This window comes from Dendrobium catenatum, unplaced genomic scaffold (genome assembly GCF_001605985.2).
Source record: "Dendrobium catenatum unplaced genomic scaffold, ASM160598v2 fragScaff_scaffold_156, whole genome shotgun sequence".
Lineage (NCBI taxonomy): Eukaryota > Viridiplantae > Streptophyta > Magnoliopsida > Asparagales > Orchidaceae > Dendrobium > Dendrobium catenatum.
Window position 1 is genome coordinate 2,741,322 of NW_021318618.1, and position 14,711 is coordinate 2,756,032.

Here is a 14,711-nt window from a genome sequence, read left to right on the forward strand (position 1 = left end):
TGGACAGTTTTCTTTCTTGTTTTTCTAAATGGTTGCGTCCCTTGGGGTTTTTTACTTGGCTTTATCTTATATTTTGCGTAGTGTAGACAGAGAACGGTGCATGTAAAAAGATAAACAATGAGAGAGCGATAGATAATAGAGATATGTACTTATTCTCCCAAATTTCATAGTGGATTTCTTAGTGTGCTGTGCCTCCATGATTTTTTTTTTCTTTATTTTGAATTTTCCCAAGTTAAATCCTAATGTCTTTTATTTTCCATTGCGTTTACTTTCTTGCTTGGTTCGTCATTGTAATGTTTACTCCTCATCCACAACAGATCCAAATATTTGCCTATATATGTTCTCGACCGTATTCATAACCTGATTGAATATAATACAAACACAATTTGAACATTGTCAAAGTTTGAACAAGTTTAGAACAAGGTTCATTTGTTGATTGAGCATGACTCGATCAAGTTCAAACAAAGCTTAGCCATGATTTGCCTTAGGACAGATACATCAGGGAGTGTTCCAATGATTCTAACACAACATACTGCAATATTGACACAGCTTAATAAGTATAATCATAACAATTATAACACATTAGAAAGCACTCCAACAACTTAAACTAAGGGTGTCAATTTCGGGTCATGAGTCGGGTTCGGGTCAAGCCTGAAATTGACCCGACACTATTCGGGTTCAGGACGACCGGACCCGTTTTTACAAACGGGTCGATTTTCTAGACCCGAACCCGACCCACTTCAGGTTCGGGTCAACCCGACCCACTTGTTTCAGCCGCGGTCGGGAGTGAGCGACGTAGGGCGCGGTCGTGGTCGTGTGCGGCAGCTCGAGTGAATGACCCCCAATTTCGAGTCGCGGTGGTGCGCGGCAGGGCGCGAGTGAGGGACGCAGGGCGCGCTCACCAAGTCGGTTGCTCGAGTGAATGACGCGGGCACTGAGCAGCGGTCGCGACTAGCTGTGGACCCCTGGCAACGGGGCAGGCAGTCGACTGCGCGTGTGCGATGCGGAGCGGGGCGCGCTCGACTGCGCAGCAGCGGGGTGGCGCGCGATGCGGTGCGCGCTCGACTCCGCGACGCGGTGATGCGGAACGACAGCCGGGTTTATGGGTTATTTCGGGTCGAACCCGAGTTTCCGGGTCAACCCGAACTCAACCCGGTTTATCAAACGGGTCGATTTTCTAGACCCGAACCCGACCCGTTTCGGGTCAACCCAAACCCGAAATTTTCAGGTCAGGTTAGGGTCAAGTTTTCGAGTCGGGTCCAATATGGACAGGCCTAACCTAAACACAATAAAGAGTATATACAATAGGGTTTAATTTAAAAGATACAACAAAGTTATCATTACACAAATAGAATTCAATTTTAAGGATATAATATAATAGCCATAGCAGAACATAGTCATAAATAGAAACGATCAATCAAAGAATAAATATTTATAGATAAATAATGTGGATTAGATTAATGAAATAATAGTTAGAGAAATTTTTTGAATTGACATATGGATCTATATTTGGATGATGAGTTAGACGTCATCAACTAATTGCATTAAGCTTCGATTAGCATAAACATCTGATAAGTAATTACTAATTACCCAGGTTATCTAATGTACTAATTCGGGTCAATTACTACAATTAAAAGTAGTTAGATCCTAATCAGTGTTAATTAAAATTATAATCACAAAGCAATCACTAGCTTACTAGGTCTATCCCTTCTCCTTTCATACACTACTAAGGTTTTGTTTGATTTAGTTTTATTATTGCTTTTTTAAACGGTTTTTTAACATAAACCTTTCTTAAATTGAAAATTTATGTATTAAAACTTGTTTTAAAAAATATTAAAAAAGCTCCCAAATGAAACCTAATTAAGACAAATTTTTTGTTGCTTTCTAAAGCATCTTTTTAGTATAAAATTTGTTGAATTAAAATTTTTTATATAAAAAACTATTTTAAAAGATACTACAAAAAATTATCACAAACAAAACAAAAATCTCATCAATATCTTTCTTCACATCGAGCTTTATTGGATCACCACCCTTTTCCTTCATGTGCTTGCCAATCCCTTGAATTCCCAAGTTTCGCAAACATACATTTGAACAAAATTCAAATCAATTTCATGCACGATAAATTTCAATAGGGAATTTCAGATAAAATAATGTATATTAGCATTTAAATTTTTATTTTCATACACATTACTTTCAAAATAAATAAGAAAATAATAGACATATTTGACCAATTTCAGATATATTTAGTCATATAAAATCAAATTCCACAATATACTTTGTTATTTACATTTTACTTATCACTTATTTATTAATTTTAAATGCATTATACTTACTTTTTATGAAAAAATACTTTAACTACAGCCTATCAAAAAAAAAAAAAAAAAAAAAAAAAAAAAAAAAAAAAAAAAACATGATATTGCTTAACTAAGCCCGCCTCATGCAATCATTCATGAACCAAAAGAAATGACGAAACCAGTACTTAAATCCTCATTTCGCAACATTTTTGAATTGACAGTTTGACCCTAATCTGATCCAATTTTTTTAAAAGAGTTAAGATTTAAAATTCAAATTTGACCCATTCTTTAAACTGGTCAACCCAAAACCAAATTTTGTGGATCAAATTCATATTGAGTTTTTGGGGATCCATAATTTTACCCTGACAACAATTATAAAATTGAGAAATTATTCGGTGCGGATATTGGACCGTTTGAAGGCGAATCAGAGCGCACTACATCACATGATACACAACGAGTATGCAGCCACAGTACATAACAAAAAGACGACGTACCGTACTTTGATCCGCCTCCGAACATCCAATGTCCGCACATAATAAATTTTTCTATAAAATTACACCTGCCAACCAATCAGAGTTTAAATGCTCTGAAGGATATCATAGAATATTTCACCTCATACATAACCGTTATGGTAGCAGCTGTAGCATTGCATAAACAAAATATAAATAAAGTATAATTCATATAAATAAAGAGATGAATGTCCCTCTCCCACCTACAGTACATTTCTTTGAATTTCATACAAAAAGAATCTGTACAATATTTCCTGCAATATTTTCTATAGAACTAAACAGTGTTATATATATACAAAATCTATATATGCCATCTCAAAATCCAGACAGAACCTCTTTCTCCTACCTTAACTAATTTCCATTACAAAGCAAATTGATCTATGATCCTTGCCTTTATCTTCCATCTCTCATAAAAATAACCAAAGAAGCAACAATTTGCACTCTTTCAACTCTATTATCCAGTAAGAAAATCTTGGACTGATTCCATTAGAGTCATTTCATAACCAGTAGATCAATTCGTTTGGGACGGCTTTTTACTACTTTTTAAAGCAACTTTCTAGTAAAAAATTAAAATTTTTATACTAAAGTTGTTTTAAGAAACAATAAGAAAGCCGTCCCAAACGAAGCCTAAATCAATTTAGGTAAAGGTTTGAGGCTTACTACTGGCAAATAATAACCATACAACTGTGCCCGTTAGATAGAAGAAAATTGAAGGTGCAAACAGTGATAGCTGCAGAAGAGGTATCTCTGTAAGGGTTCATGTAATATGAAAGTGTACAGAATGGGACCGAGAAAAAAAAAATGGAAGACTTACACCCCATGAATGAGTTGAATCGAGAAGATAGCCGGTGAGCGCAACACCAACGATTCCAGGTACCGCCCCTACTGTGTTTGTAATACCCTAAGAAAGGAATTGAAACATTGTTGTCAGTGTGGGCATAACTTACCCAAAAGGGAACTTTGTATGGAGAGATTTTAGAGAAGAATTTTCTTTTTACATAAAGTATAATTCCAATACAAATGTTTAAACAATTTGCGGCGTGACATACCAGAAGAATGCTAGCATACTCGGGAGAAATGTCTTGATGGGTGCAATAAAGTCCTGCAGAGACAACAAAAACGTAAAAATATTAAAGAAACAGGTGATTAATAAGAACTAAAGATACAAATCACATATACTAGGGGTGTCAATATTTGGCACGACTCGAAAACCCGACTCGAATCCGACCCAAAAACGAAAATTGACCCGTTTTTACTCGAAAATTCATTTTGATCCGACAACCCGAGATTGACCCTTTTTTTACTCGAAAAGCGGAGATTGACCTGTTTTTGGACCCGAAAACTAGCAGTTATTTATTGGAACCAAGTCATTCAGGGTCGTGTCGGGTTGACCCGACCCGAAGCGGGTCGGGTTTGGGTTTAGGTCCAAAAAACCGACCCGTTTGCAAAATCGGGTCGGGTTCGAGCTAACCCGAATAGTTCCATGTCAGTTTCGAGTTCGACCCGAACCCTACCCGTGACCCGAAATTGACCCCATAACAGATATAAAATCATCAGATAGATCAAAAGGTTACCCGATAATGCGAAGCTTGATAGTGCCAAACCACAAGTAAGAACACCAACAACTTCCCAAGGAGGCAGCCCTAGATCCAAAGAGGAAAGCGTCATGCAAATTGCAGGTGACAAAAAAGCAATTGTTTGGCAAGTTTTTCGTACCTACATGTAATAAACAAGTTATTGATCAAAATTAATCCCATAAAAATCACGCAAGTTATCATAAATTGAAACATAGTCTGCAGTCCCTTCCTCACTAGCTAATTTCATTGTGGCTCTTTTTCTCAGTAAAGTAGATGGAGATGCTTCTTTCTTTGCTACTACTGCCGCTAATAGCCAGTAGCTACACATCTTCCTTCAACCCAGAAAAAATATCATATTGATATCGAGATCTTTCCATTCCAAACTTGATCACCTTGCAAAGCTATTGACTATGATTACGACTAAAAGGAACATGGAAAGAGGTGAAGAGATGCTAAGAACAGACCTTTTCATCCTCTCCTTAGTTTTAAAGCCACATAACTACTTTAAATCTGACAAAGGCTTCACAAATGTCAAATTCAAGAAGCAAAATCAGCATTTCAAACGTCATTTATTCCATTCCTTCAATCCGATCATAATCCTAGTTATTTTTATTGGTGATTTATGTTTAGAAAATATTTAGAATTACTTTAATGTACCTGGACTTACCCATGAGAAAAAATTTAATTTATTTTGTTTCTTCTCTTATTTCATGCAACTTTCTTGGGTTATTTTTTTATACTATCCCTATGGTCAAGAGGAGGGGAATTAATGAATGAGTTAGGAAATTAATCTTGGAAGCAAAACTCTCTCTCTCTCTCTCTCCCTCCCTCCCTCCCCCCAACACACACAAAAGTTCTCTCTCCCTCAATTCTTCTCAAAGTTGAGGAATAAATATCATATAGAGATACTTCTAGCCTTCAAAATTGCCTACTTGTAATCTCTACTAGTGCAATTTTAGTATCTCCACCAATAAGGTCAGTTGAATTCTTCAACCGACTCCTACATCAATTCCTAATGTTAAAGCAGATCAAATGAAATTACATTGGATCCTTAAGATGAGCATCAATATTTGTCAAATCGAAAAAAACATGCGCCTTTAAATGATTATTAAGTGACATAATGACGAGCAACAATTCATTTCTCCCAACCTTCTTGATGAGCATCTTCAGCAAAACCCTCTGGAGACAAATCTTAGATACCTTCAGGGAATGGTTAATTAAATAAAGACTTAATTTTGATATAAACATTGTGTGTGACTAATGTTTTTTAACAGTGATTTATATTTAGAAAATATTTAAGCTTTCTTTAAATATATGGATTTCTACAGTCCACGCTTGGTTTTGCTTTCCCCTACCAATTCCTCTCTTTCCTCCTATTCCTTTGTCTTCATCTGCAATTCTCCGTCTCTTCTCCAACCGCTAGCCCAATCAAAACTCTTATACTCGCAAATTCCTCTGCTCAAACAACTGCAACCAACAAGAAATCAAGATCTAAGGAATTCTAACCCTAACCTATATCACATTTCCTAATGTCCTGTGATTTTAATTTTTCTTGGGCACGCCTTAGAAACTTGATGCTTTCTTGGATTGTTCATAAAACCTTTTTTCTAGGAAAATTTGGAAAATGAGAATGGATTTCAAATTAACGTTCATATTAACTTTTAGACTTTTTAGTTTCAATACCTCCCCAGAAAACATCAAAACTTTTTATTTATCTCCATGTTATTCCATTGCACATTCATCTCTTTTTATATCTGTGTCCCTCTCTCTATCTATTTTCATATATATATATATATATATATATATATCTCCGCCGGACTTTCACCTAAATCCATGAGCTTTTGTCACCTGTCCTTTTCTCTGCAACTGTTTAATTTAATTATACAAATATTTTATTATAATAACATGTTAACATTTATTTATGATGCCCCAAAATGCCTCATTGTTCTGCTTCTTGGAGGAAAGTTGAGACCTTGTGCCTGTACCGTGTCATGTAAACGTATCATTGTACATGCTCTAGGTGCATTGACTCAAATCCTATGAAAGCTAAAGTTTTGTTGATTTTTCTCATTTTTTTTATAGACAAAACACATGTCTGCAAAACCCTCTTGTAAAAGATATTATAAAGAGAAGAAATGGCATCAGAAAGCTGCATTTTGACTGTTAACGAAACATAACAACCAGTTAAAACTTATGGAAAAAAATGCACAAGTCGTCTTTCTCAATTGGTTAAATATTTATCGATTCCTAAACAAGCTGGCCCGTTAAAGTGAACATCTTACCATAGTACATTTAAGTTTTGGAGATGTCAACATTCATACACACCAGCCGTGCAAACACCATAACATGTAAACCATGCTACATTCAGTATTTAACTAAATCACCTAAACTTTTGCTTGAAACATTTTTAAGAAAATCAAAGGTGAAAATATACATTTTTTTACTACTATATAAAGTTTGATTACTTGTAATTAAGTAAGAATGATATTGAAGTACTTGTAATTAAGTAAGAATGATATTGTAGTAAAGACTTGGATGTTCATCTTCTCCCTTACAGTTGTAGTTTCAACTCCATTGGAGATCAAGTTGTCAGCAAATAATGCTGCAATAGATGTGACCAGAATTGAACCCAAAGGAGGGAGTATTGAGACCTGCAGTGAGAAGTAAAAGTGCATCATGAGGACTAAAATTTGAATGGGAGCCCAGACAAGAGGAAAAAAACCCTAATGTCACATGGACGTTATTCATCAAGAAAAGCTTTATACAAAATTAAAAAAGATTTTAACACATTTAATATACAAGCCAGTGAGGCAGATAATGTTGGGATGTGATAATTTTGTAGTGCAAGTACTGCGAATTAATATTGTAAACAAATTTGAATCAACATTTTAGCTAGCACAGAACAACTTTATTATTACCTAAGCACATTTACTTTTAAAGGCGCTATATTAATCAGTTTAAACATTTTGAGAAATATTTATTTAATCCCAAGAATGAATATTCCTAAACAAGCTGCTAATTGCAGACAATAAAAGAAATGTGATCCAAAACTTCCACCTCTTGTGGGTGGACGGGGAGGGGCAGATGCATTAAATCAAGATGATTTTGCTTTCTCATTCATTTTAAATTAAGCAAAATATAAATATTGCCTTATCCTAACTAAGAATTTTTTATGCGTATTCATCCCTTTATAAAGTTTTACCAAAATAAAATTAACCACCACAAATTAACAAATTATTCATATATTCACCGGAACTACCTAGTACCTATAGCTACAGTTACGAGGCATCTCTGAGTGTCATGACTCCTGGTAAAAATGAAGTACAGAGAATACTAGGCTTGATTGTAAAACAAAAAACAAACAGGAAGACTCATAAAAATACCCCAACTAGCTCTGGCAGGTTACTCTGTTCAATCCCAACACAACTGTTACAATATCTCAGCTTGAGTATAAAGACTAGCATATCCATCCCAAGATGGCCCAGATAGTTCCGGATAAAACAGCTTTATAGTTGTCTTGCGCAACTCTATCTTGCTTCATGCTTCAACAGCCCCTAGCATCACTCCAAGGTTCGGTTAACACTCCAACAGAATAAACTTGACTCTTCTTGTCCTCTGGGGATCACTTGGGTTTGCAAAACACACATCTTTTTATTGGCTTCATGTATTTTTTTTAGACTTCATGTTACGAAGTTTCACTGTATCTTTTACAAGACAAGTAATACTTAGGTTAACATTCAAATCCTCCATTCCAAGAAGGAAATACTTAAGAATTAGAAAAGTGCTATATCATAATTGATGCAAGATGGTTTAGAGTGATTGCAATATACGGTTCACCGCATGAGTTTAAGCCTATAATTATTATTTTGATGCTCACTAACATAATTTGATAAGAACTAACATTACTCAAGCAAAAGACCACCTACTTACCCATGCGGCTTCTGTCAAGTTTAAGCCAAGCTCTTCACTGCGTTATAGAGAAAAGTGCAAAAATGAGAAATCATATGATTATTCATGATGAAATAAAGTAACAGCTAAACAAACGTGAAGCCAAAAAACAATGTTATTCAAGTTATTGAACGATGATAAAATTCAAGCATCTGAGATAATATCAAGCAGACAAATTATAGTGCATCAAATTCTTCACAAAAATTCCTCAGAAGTTTTTACTTTTTTGCCACGTTAAACCATAGTCCCTTCAAAGTTTGGCTGGCAACGTGGATATATATAAAGGTTGCGTTTCCAAAAGACCTAATTCTGATCCACATCAGTGGAGCAAGGATGTGCGGCAAGCAGGGAAAGCTACCTATGACATGCAGTGAACAATTGGAAGTAACAAAGTCAAAGCATATGACTGGAAATCATTTTAGCAGAATTGTCAATTAAAGAGTGTTCATTTTTCCCACAGTTGTCAATGCATTAACATAATTTTAAAAAAAATTGTTAACAGGTGTTAAAATAGCAATTTTTCATGTCAATGCAAGAAATTGGGTACAGTTTTAAAAATTGTAGGATGGGTTTTGACCACCAGCACACCAAATTAATTTCAGAGTCAGCTATTTGTAATCAAAACCTTAACTAACCGTAAATAGAATGATCAGCTAAAATTAGAATAGAATGGAGTGAAAAAGAAGGGGGTGATGATGGGGAGGGAAACTTCAGTGATATACATTATGCAATAAGGAGTATAACTGATGCACCATGCCATTTGCTATTCGATTGATAGTGATCAAGATAGATAAGATATTATTAATGTATTTGAATTTTAAATTTACAAGTTAATTATCAAATTTGTTACTCTCTTATGTTCATAATGATTATCATATAATAAACTTAGCCACATATTTACTAATTGTTGATGTCATGATGAGTTCAATGACCCATTACGTTAGTTTTCTACGTTTTTTACCTTGGAGAATTCACGAAAATAGCTTGGGATCTCCTATTGTGGTATTTTTTCCCCTTGTTTCTTTTAATTTCCTATGTTTTCTACGATTCAACAGTGTATCTTTCAATTTATTATGTTTTCAAACAGAACATTCTACTATTTTGCTCTCATTTTCGTCAATTTATTGTTGCTTTTGCACTTGAATATAGCTTTATCTCTAATTTTTATCCTGATTACAGAACAATATTCTTCCCCTCCCCACACGTTTTCTCCCATCCATATAAAAAACCAGCAAAATTCCACAATTTTTCTCACCGCCCGCCCCTTACATTTTTGCCATATTTTTTTTCTCACGACTCATTCCTCACATTGCTTTCTCCTCAACCTGCCTTCAAAATTTCCACAAACTTCACTGCTAAAATATCTCAACAAATCCTCTGAAAATTTTGAATATAGATTTGAAATTCAAATAATTAATAGATCCTAAAATCCTTACACTAAATTAGTAATCTAAATCAAAATCCAAATTGAAGCTCAATCTAACCCAACCAAATAGCACTTGAATAGACAACCGAAAAAAATGGGAATCTCATGACCACAAGCTTGCATGCTTATTGTCCGCAATGTGGGATCTAAAAACTCGCACATCAGCTGAGATAGATTTATGTTTTCTGAGTGAAATTTTCAAAAGGAAAATTATACTGCAGCCAAGACACTACTAAGAGATTTCACCCTCAATTTTGCGAGGAATTTACTTATATGGTTATAAGGTTCTTATAGGTATAAGCTCCTATAGTTAATTATCCCTTCTAGTAATAAGAGAGAAATTTAGATTAGGGTTAAGAAGTTCATCACCTTAAAGTCTTAAACATAAAGAGGTTGGTGAGGATATTGAGAAGTTTATCACCTTATAATCCCATCGTCCCCGTTTGTCATGGACACAAGTATACTTAGTCAACGAGGGTAGTCAAATCAAACCTAATTGAAGGATCCTAGTAAGAAACTAAGAGTTGTCGCCCAATGGAATCTTGTAGACCTAAGGTGGATGTTTGTCTGAGAGGACGAATTTAAAAAATCTTAGCTAACATATGACAATGCTAAATCAAATGCACCTTATAATTTACTGTTAGGCCGGCCCAGGAGGGGCTGGCTGGACCAGTCCAGCCTGGACCGGTCCAGTTCTATTCCAAGCGAAACCAGGCAGGGGTCGGAAGCCCTGTGGCCCCAACTTGGGTTAAATCCAGTTTTGGGAGGGAAAATTTTGAATTAGGGGCTGTTTAGGGAATTTGTAATTTTTCTATGTCTTTAATTAGGAGTTAATGTGTGATTTAGGGCATCTTGAGTTTGAAAAGAATTTGGGATCATCTTGGAGGCGTGGGCTCTAGTCTTTCTTGACTAGAGATTTTGGAGAGTTAATCTTCCTCTCGAATTGAAGATTATTGTATCGTTTGCTGTTTTATTCATCTACTAGTGGAATACAAGTTAATTGCTTGGATTTGCTTCAGATTTCCATCTGCATCTCTCAGTTTTCTCCTGATTTTTGCTGTTTTACTGCTGTAAACAGCAGCAAATCTGCTGTTTGCTCATCCATTTTGGTTAGGTTTGCTTGCGAACTAAAGTATTACCTTAGGGTTACTTGCGGAGTCAAGTATTTCCTATCAAATTGGTATCAGAGTACCGTTTTTAGGACCATCGGCGGCTGAAATTCTGAAATTTCAGCGGGTTTTTGGCTTCTGGAAGATCTCTTGTGATTCTTGGGAAGAGAGATGGCCGGAAAGAAGGTGGAAGTCTTGGAAGGCGAAATCGGTCAATTAAAATCAGATTTGGAGTTAAAATTCTTTAGTTTTCAAAATCAAATCACCTCCAACAATGAAAGAATGGATGAGAAATTCACGGTGATGAAAGTGATGTTGAAGAAATTGTTGGAGATGAAGACAAATCCTACGACATCCGAAGCAAGAGAGACCACTGAAGGCCATGGCGTAGGAGGAAATCCGAACCCGTTTAGGGGGAGGAAAAATCTGGAATTGGAGATCATTGAGGGAGAGGATGACATGCCACCTCTAGAGCCACTTTATAAAGAGGAGATGAGTATGTGGTACGGAAAGAGGAGTGCTGATTTTGTGGGAAGAAGGGGAGATTTCCACCACTGAGGGGCTGAATTTGAAAGATGAAGAGAGGAAGTTGATGACGAATATGAGTTTGATCGCTGAAGGGAAGATAGGGACAGCTGGGGAGCCCCTCCCATTCGCGACATGGGAGGATATGTAGGGGCCAGGGGCCATTAGGGTGACCCGAAGGTAAGAAAGCTGAAGATGCCCATCTTTGAGGGCGAGGATGGCCATGGTTGGATCTACAAGGTGGAACGTTATTTTTTCCGTCAACGGGCTGACAGAGGAAGAGAAGCTAACGGCGGCAGGACTATGCTTGAAAGGAAAGACACTGGCTTGGTACCAGTGGCGGGACATGAGGCAACCCATTAGGAGTTGGAGAGAGTTCAAGGAGTGCTTACTGGAACGTTTCCGAACCGGTAGGGAAGGAGACTTCTATGAACAATTCTTTGCCTTAACACAAGAAGGGATAGTGGCAGAGTACCGTGATCAGTTTGAGTACTTAGCAAGCAGGTTGGATCGTCTATCTAAGATAGTGCTCAAAGGGAACTTCATGAAGGGGATCAAACTGGATATCAGAGCAACTGTTAGAGTGATGCGACCGTGCGACTTGGGTGAGGCCATGGAGTTGGCTCAGCTGGTAGAGGATCAGAAACATCTGGAGAAGGGGTGTCGAGGCAGTAGTTCCGGGGGATCCAATAGGATGGCTACTACTTTCCTAGCACCCAAAGGAGCTGCAATGGGGGGTTCACGAGAGGAACCAAAGGAGAGGAATGGAGGAGGGGGGGCCTGAAGGAAACTTTAAGAAGCTAATTGAGAAAGAGATCCAGGAGAAGCGGGCTAAGGGGTTGTGTTTCAGGTGCGATGAGAAGTACCTTCCAGGGGCATAGGTGTAAGGACTGAACTCTTCAGGTTGTCACCGTCTGCGATGACGAGAAAACTGAGGGAGGTGAGAGTGAGAAAGTGGAGGAAGAAGATTAGCCAGTTTTGGAGGGAGCTTTTCGGGATGCAGGGCACTGTTCTCAAGAGAAGTACCGCCTACCATTCACAAACAGACGGACAGACAGAGGTGGTGAACCGGAGCTTGGAAACATATTTGAGGTGTTTTTCCTTTGAAACACCGCGAATGTGGGTGAAGTGGTTACCTTGGGCCGAGTATTGGTACCATACATCGTACCATTCTGCTTCTCAAATGACTCCTTTCAAGGTGATGTATGCAAGGACCCTCCACACCTAGTGCACTATGGGAGGGGAAGCACACCAGTTTCTTTAGTTGAGCAATACTTGGAGGAAAGGGAAAAGGTGCTGGACAAACTGAAGAAATATCTACTGAGGGCACAACAAATCATGAAAAAGCAAGCGGATTCACATAAGAGGGACATGCAGTTTGAGGTGGGAGAGAAGGTGTTCCTAAAACTACGCCACTACAAGCAAAGGACAGTTGTGTGAAGGGGGAACGAGAAGCTGACTCCAATATACTTCGGCCCTTATGAGGTGTTGGACATGATCGGAGCAGTGGCGTACCGACTGAAGTTACCACCATCAGACACCATACACCCAGTTTTTCATGTGTCCCAATTGAAGAGAGCTCTGGGGAGCATGCAGTTAGCACAGAACATCCAACTACACTGACTGAGGATTTGGAAGTAGTTTTAGAGCCACTGGAGCTTACAGGAGTAAGATCATATAAAGAGGGCAACAAAAAAGTGTTGATTAGATGGAGAGGCTTTCCCGACTTTGATGCTACTTGGGAGCCATTTTAAAGAATGAAAGATCAATTCCCCTCATTTTACCTTGAGGACAAGGTGAGTCTTTGGGAGGGGAGTACTTTTAGGCCGGCCCAGGAGGGGCTGACTGGACCGGTCCAGCTTAGACCGGTCCAGTTCTATTCCAGGCGAAACCAGGCAGGGGGCGGAAGCCCTGTGGGCCCCAACTTGTGTTAAATCTAGTTTTGGGAGGAAAAAAATTGAATTAGGGGCTGTTTAGGGAGCTTGTAATTTTCCTTTGTCTTTAATTAGGAGTTAATGTGTGATTTAGGGTTTCATCTTGAGTTTGAAAAGAATTTGGGATCATCTTGGAGGCGTAGGCTCTAGTCTTTCTTGACTAGAGATTTTGGAGAGTTAATCTTCCTCTCAAATTGAAGAATATTGTATCGTTTGCTGTTTTATTCATCTACTAGTGAAATACAAGTTAATTGCTTGGATTTGCTTCAAACTTCCATCCCTATCTCTCAATTTTCTCCTGATTTTTGTTGTTTTACTGCTGTAAACAGCAGTAAATCTGTTGTTTGCTCGTCCATTTTAGTTAGGTTTGCTTGCGAACTCAAGTATTACCTTAGGGTTACTTGCAGACTCAAGTATTTCTATCATTTACCTTATAAATCTTTGGAGAAATTGCAGCCATGATTGTAATTTAATGGTACCTTTTTGAGACAACCAATCGATCAAAGGGCCCCAATCATAACCGTTTATCTATGGTGTCCATTGAGAAACGTGCCCTATACTTGCTAGTTAGAGATCCCTTGTGAGTGAATCATAATGATATCGTCGACAAAGCATGAGCTTTTGTGAGCTAATATTATTCTTAAATTTTCACCCTCGACAAATAGTTGCATACATTGTAATTTAACTTTTAGGATATACATTTCATTTGTGATTATATATATATATATATATATATATATATATGAATGTGGCCCCAAAGTGATTTGCAATGGGGCCTTTTGAAAGATAAATATTTACTTTCAACACAAGTATCATAGGGGTTCAAGTCATATCGACTCCAGTACTTGGGACACAAATAATCAGAATTGAATTTTGGAACTTACTACCCTATCCTATATAAGCATGGCGACTAGCTCGAGAACAATGTACAACATATGAATGAATTTGGTTTAAAAGAGTAACTGCACAATTTCAAAAATGATTATAAGATATTTTTCAAAGCATTTATGTAGTTCTCTGAGCAAGAAGAACTTGCATTCATATTATTTTTTATCCGCATAGTATTCTTAGATGATAAGTTCAAGCACTTAATATTTTTGCCAGCGCACATGAAAACATTCTGACTATAGAATTATTGCACATTTTTCAATGCATATGCATGATAGGCTTGCACATTTCTTAATATATTTGCATCACACTTGCACATTTCTTAATGCATTTGCATCACACTTGCACATTCTTTTAAGCACTTACATGGTTGTATAATTTTTGGCATGCTAATATAAAGCACTGCATGTTTCTTAAGAAGAGTCAAATTTAAATACAATTTCTCAAACATCAAATTTAAGAGTTTGATGCTTTTGTCGAAATGCATGCAGCTGTTTTGAC

The 14,711-nt window shown here is 37.2% G+C and overlaps 1 protein-coding gene across 3 annotated transcripts in view; it reads right to left on the reverse strand.

Annotated features, from left to right (window-relative positions):
- Window positions 1-3,261: 3,261 nt before the first annotated feature.
- Window positions 3,262-14,711, reverse strand: part of LOC110094019 (probable anion transporter 6, chloroplastic) — a 51,338-nt gene continuing 39,888 nt past the window's right edge. For 2 of the 3 annotated variants that reach the window (XM_020819113.2, XM_020819114.2), the window contains exons 11-16: window positions 8,311-8,347; window positions 6,936-7,031; window positions 4,378-4,519; window positions 3,853-3,905; window positions 3,618-3,704; window positions 3,262-3,533 (exon numbers count right to left, since the gene is read on the reverse strand). In XM_020819113.2, coding sequence (XP_020674772.1) covers window positions 3,441-3,533; window positions 3,618-3,704; window positions 3,853-3,905; window positions 4,378-4,519; window positions 6,936-7,031; window positions 8,311-8,347 — 508 coding nt within the window. In that variant the 3' untranslated portion in view covers window positions 3,262-3,440. The remainder of the gene's footprint in view (window positions 3,534-3,617; window positions 3,705-3,852; window positions 3,906-4,377; window positions 4,520-6,935; window positions 7,032-8,310; window positions 8,348-14,711) is intronic. The other variant, XR_002302780.2, reaches the window with a different exon arrangement.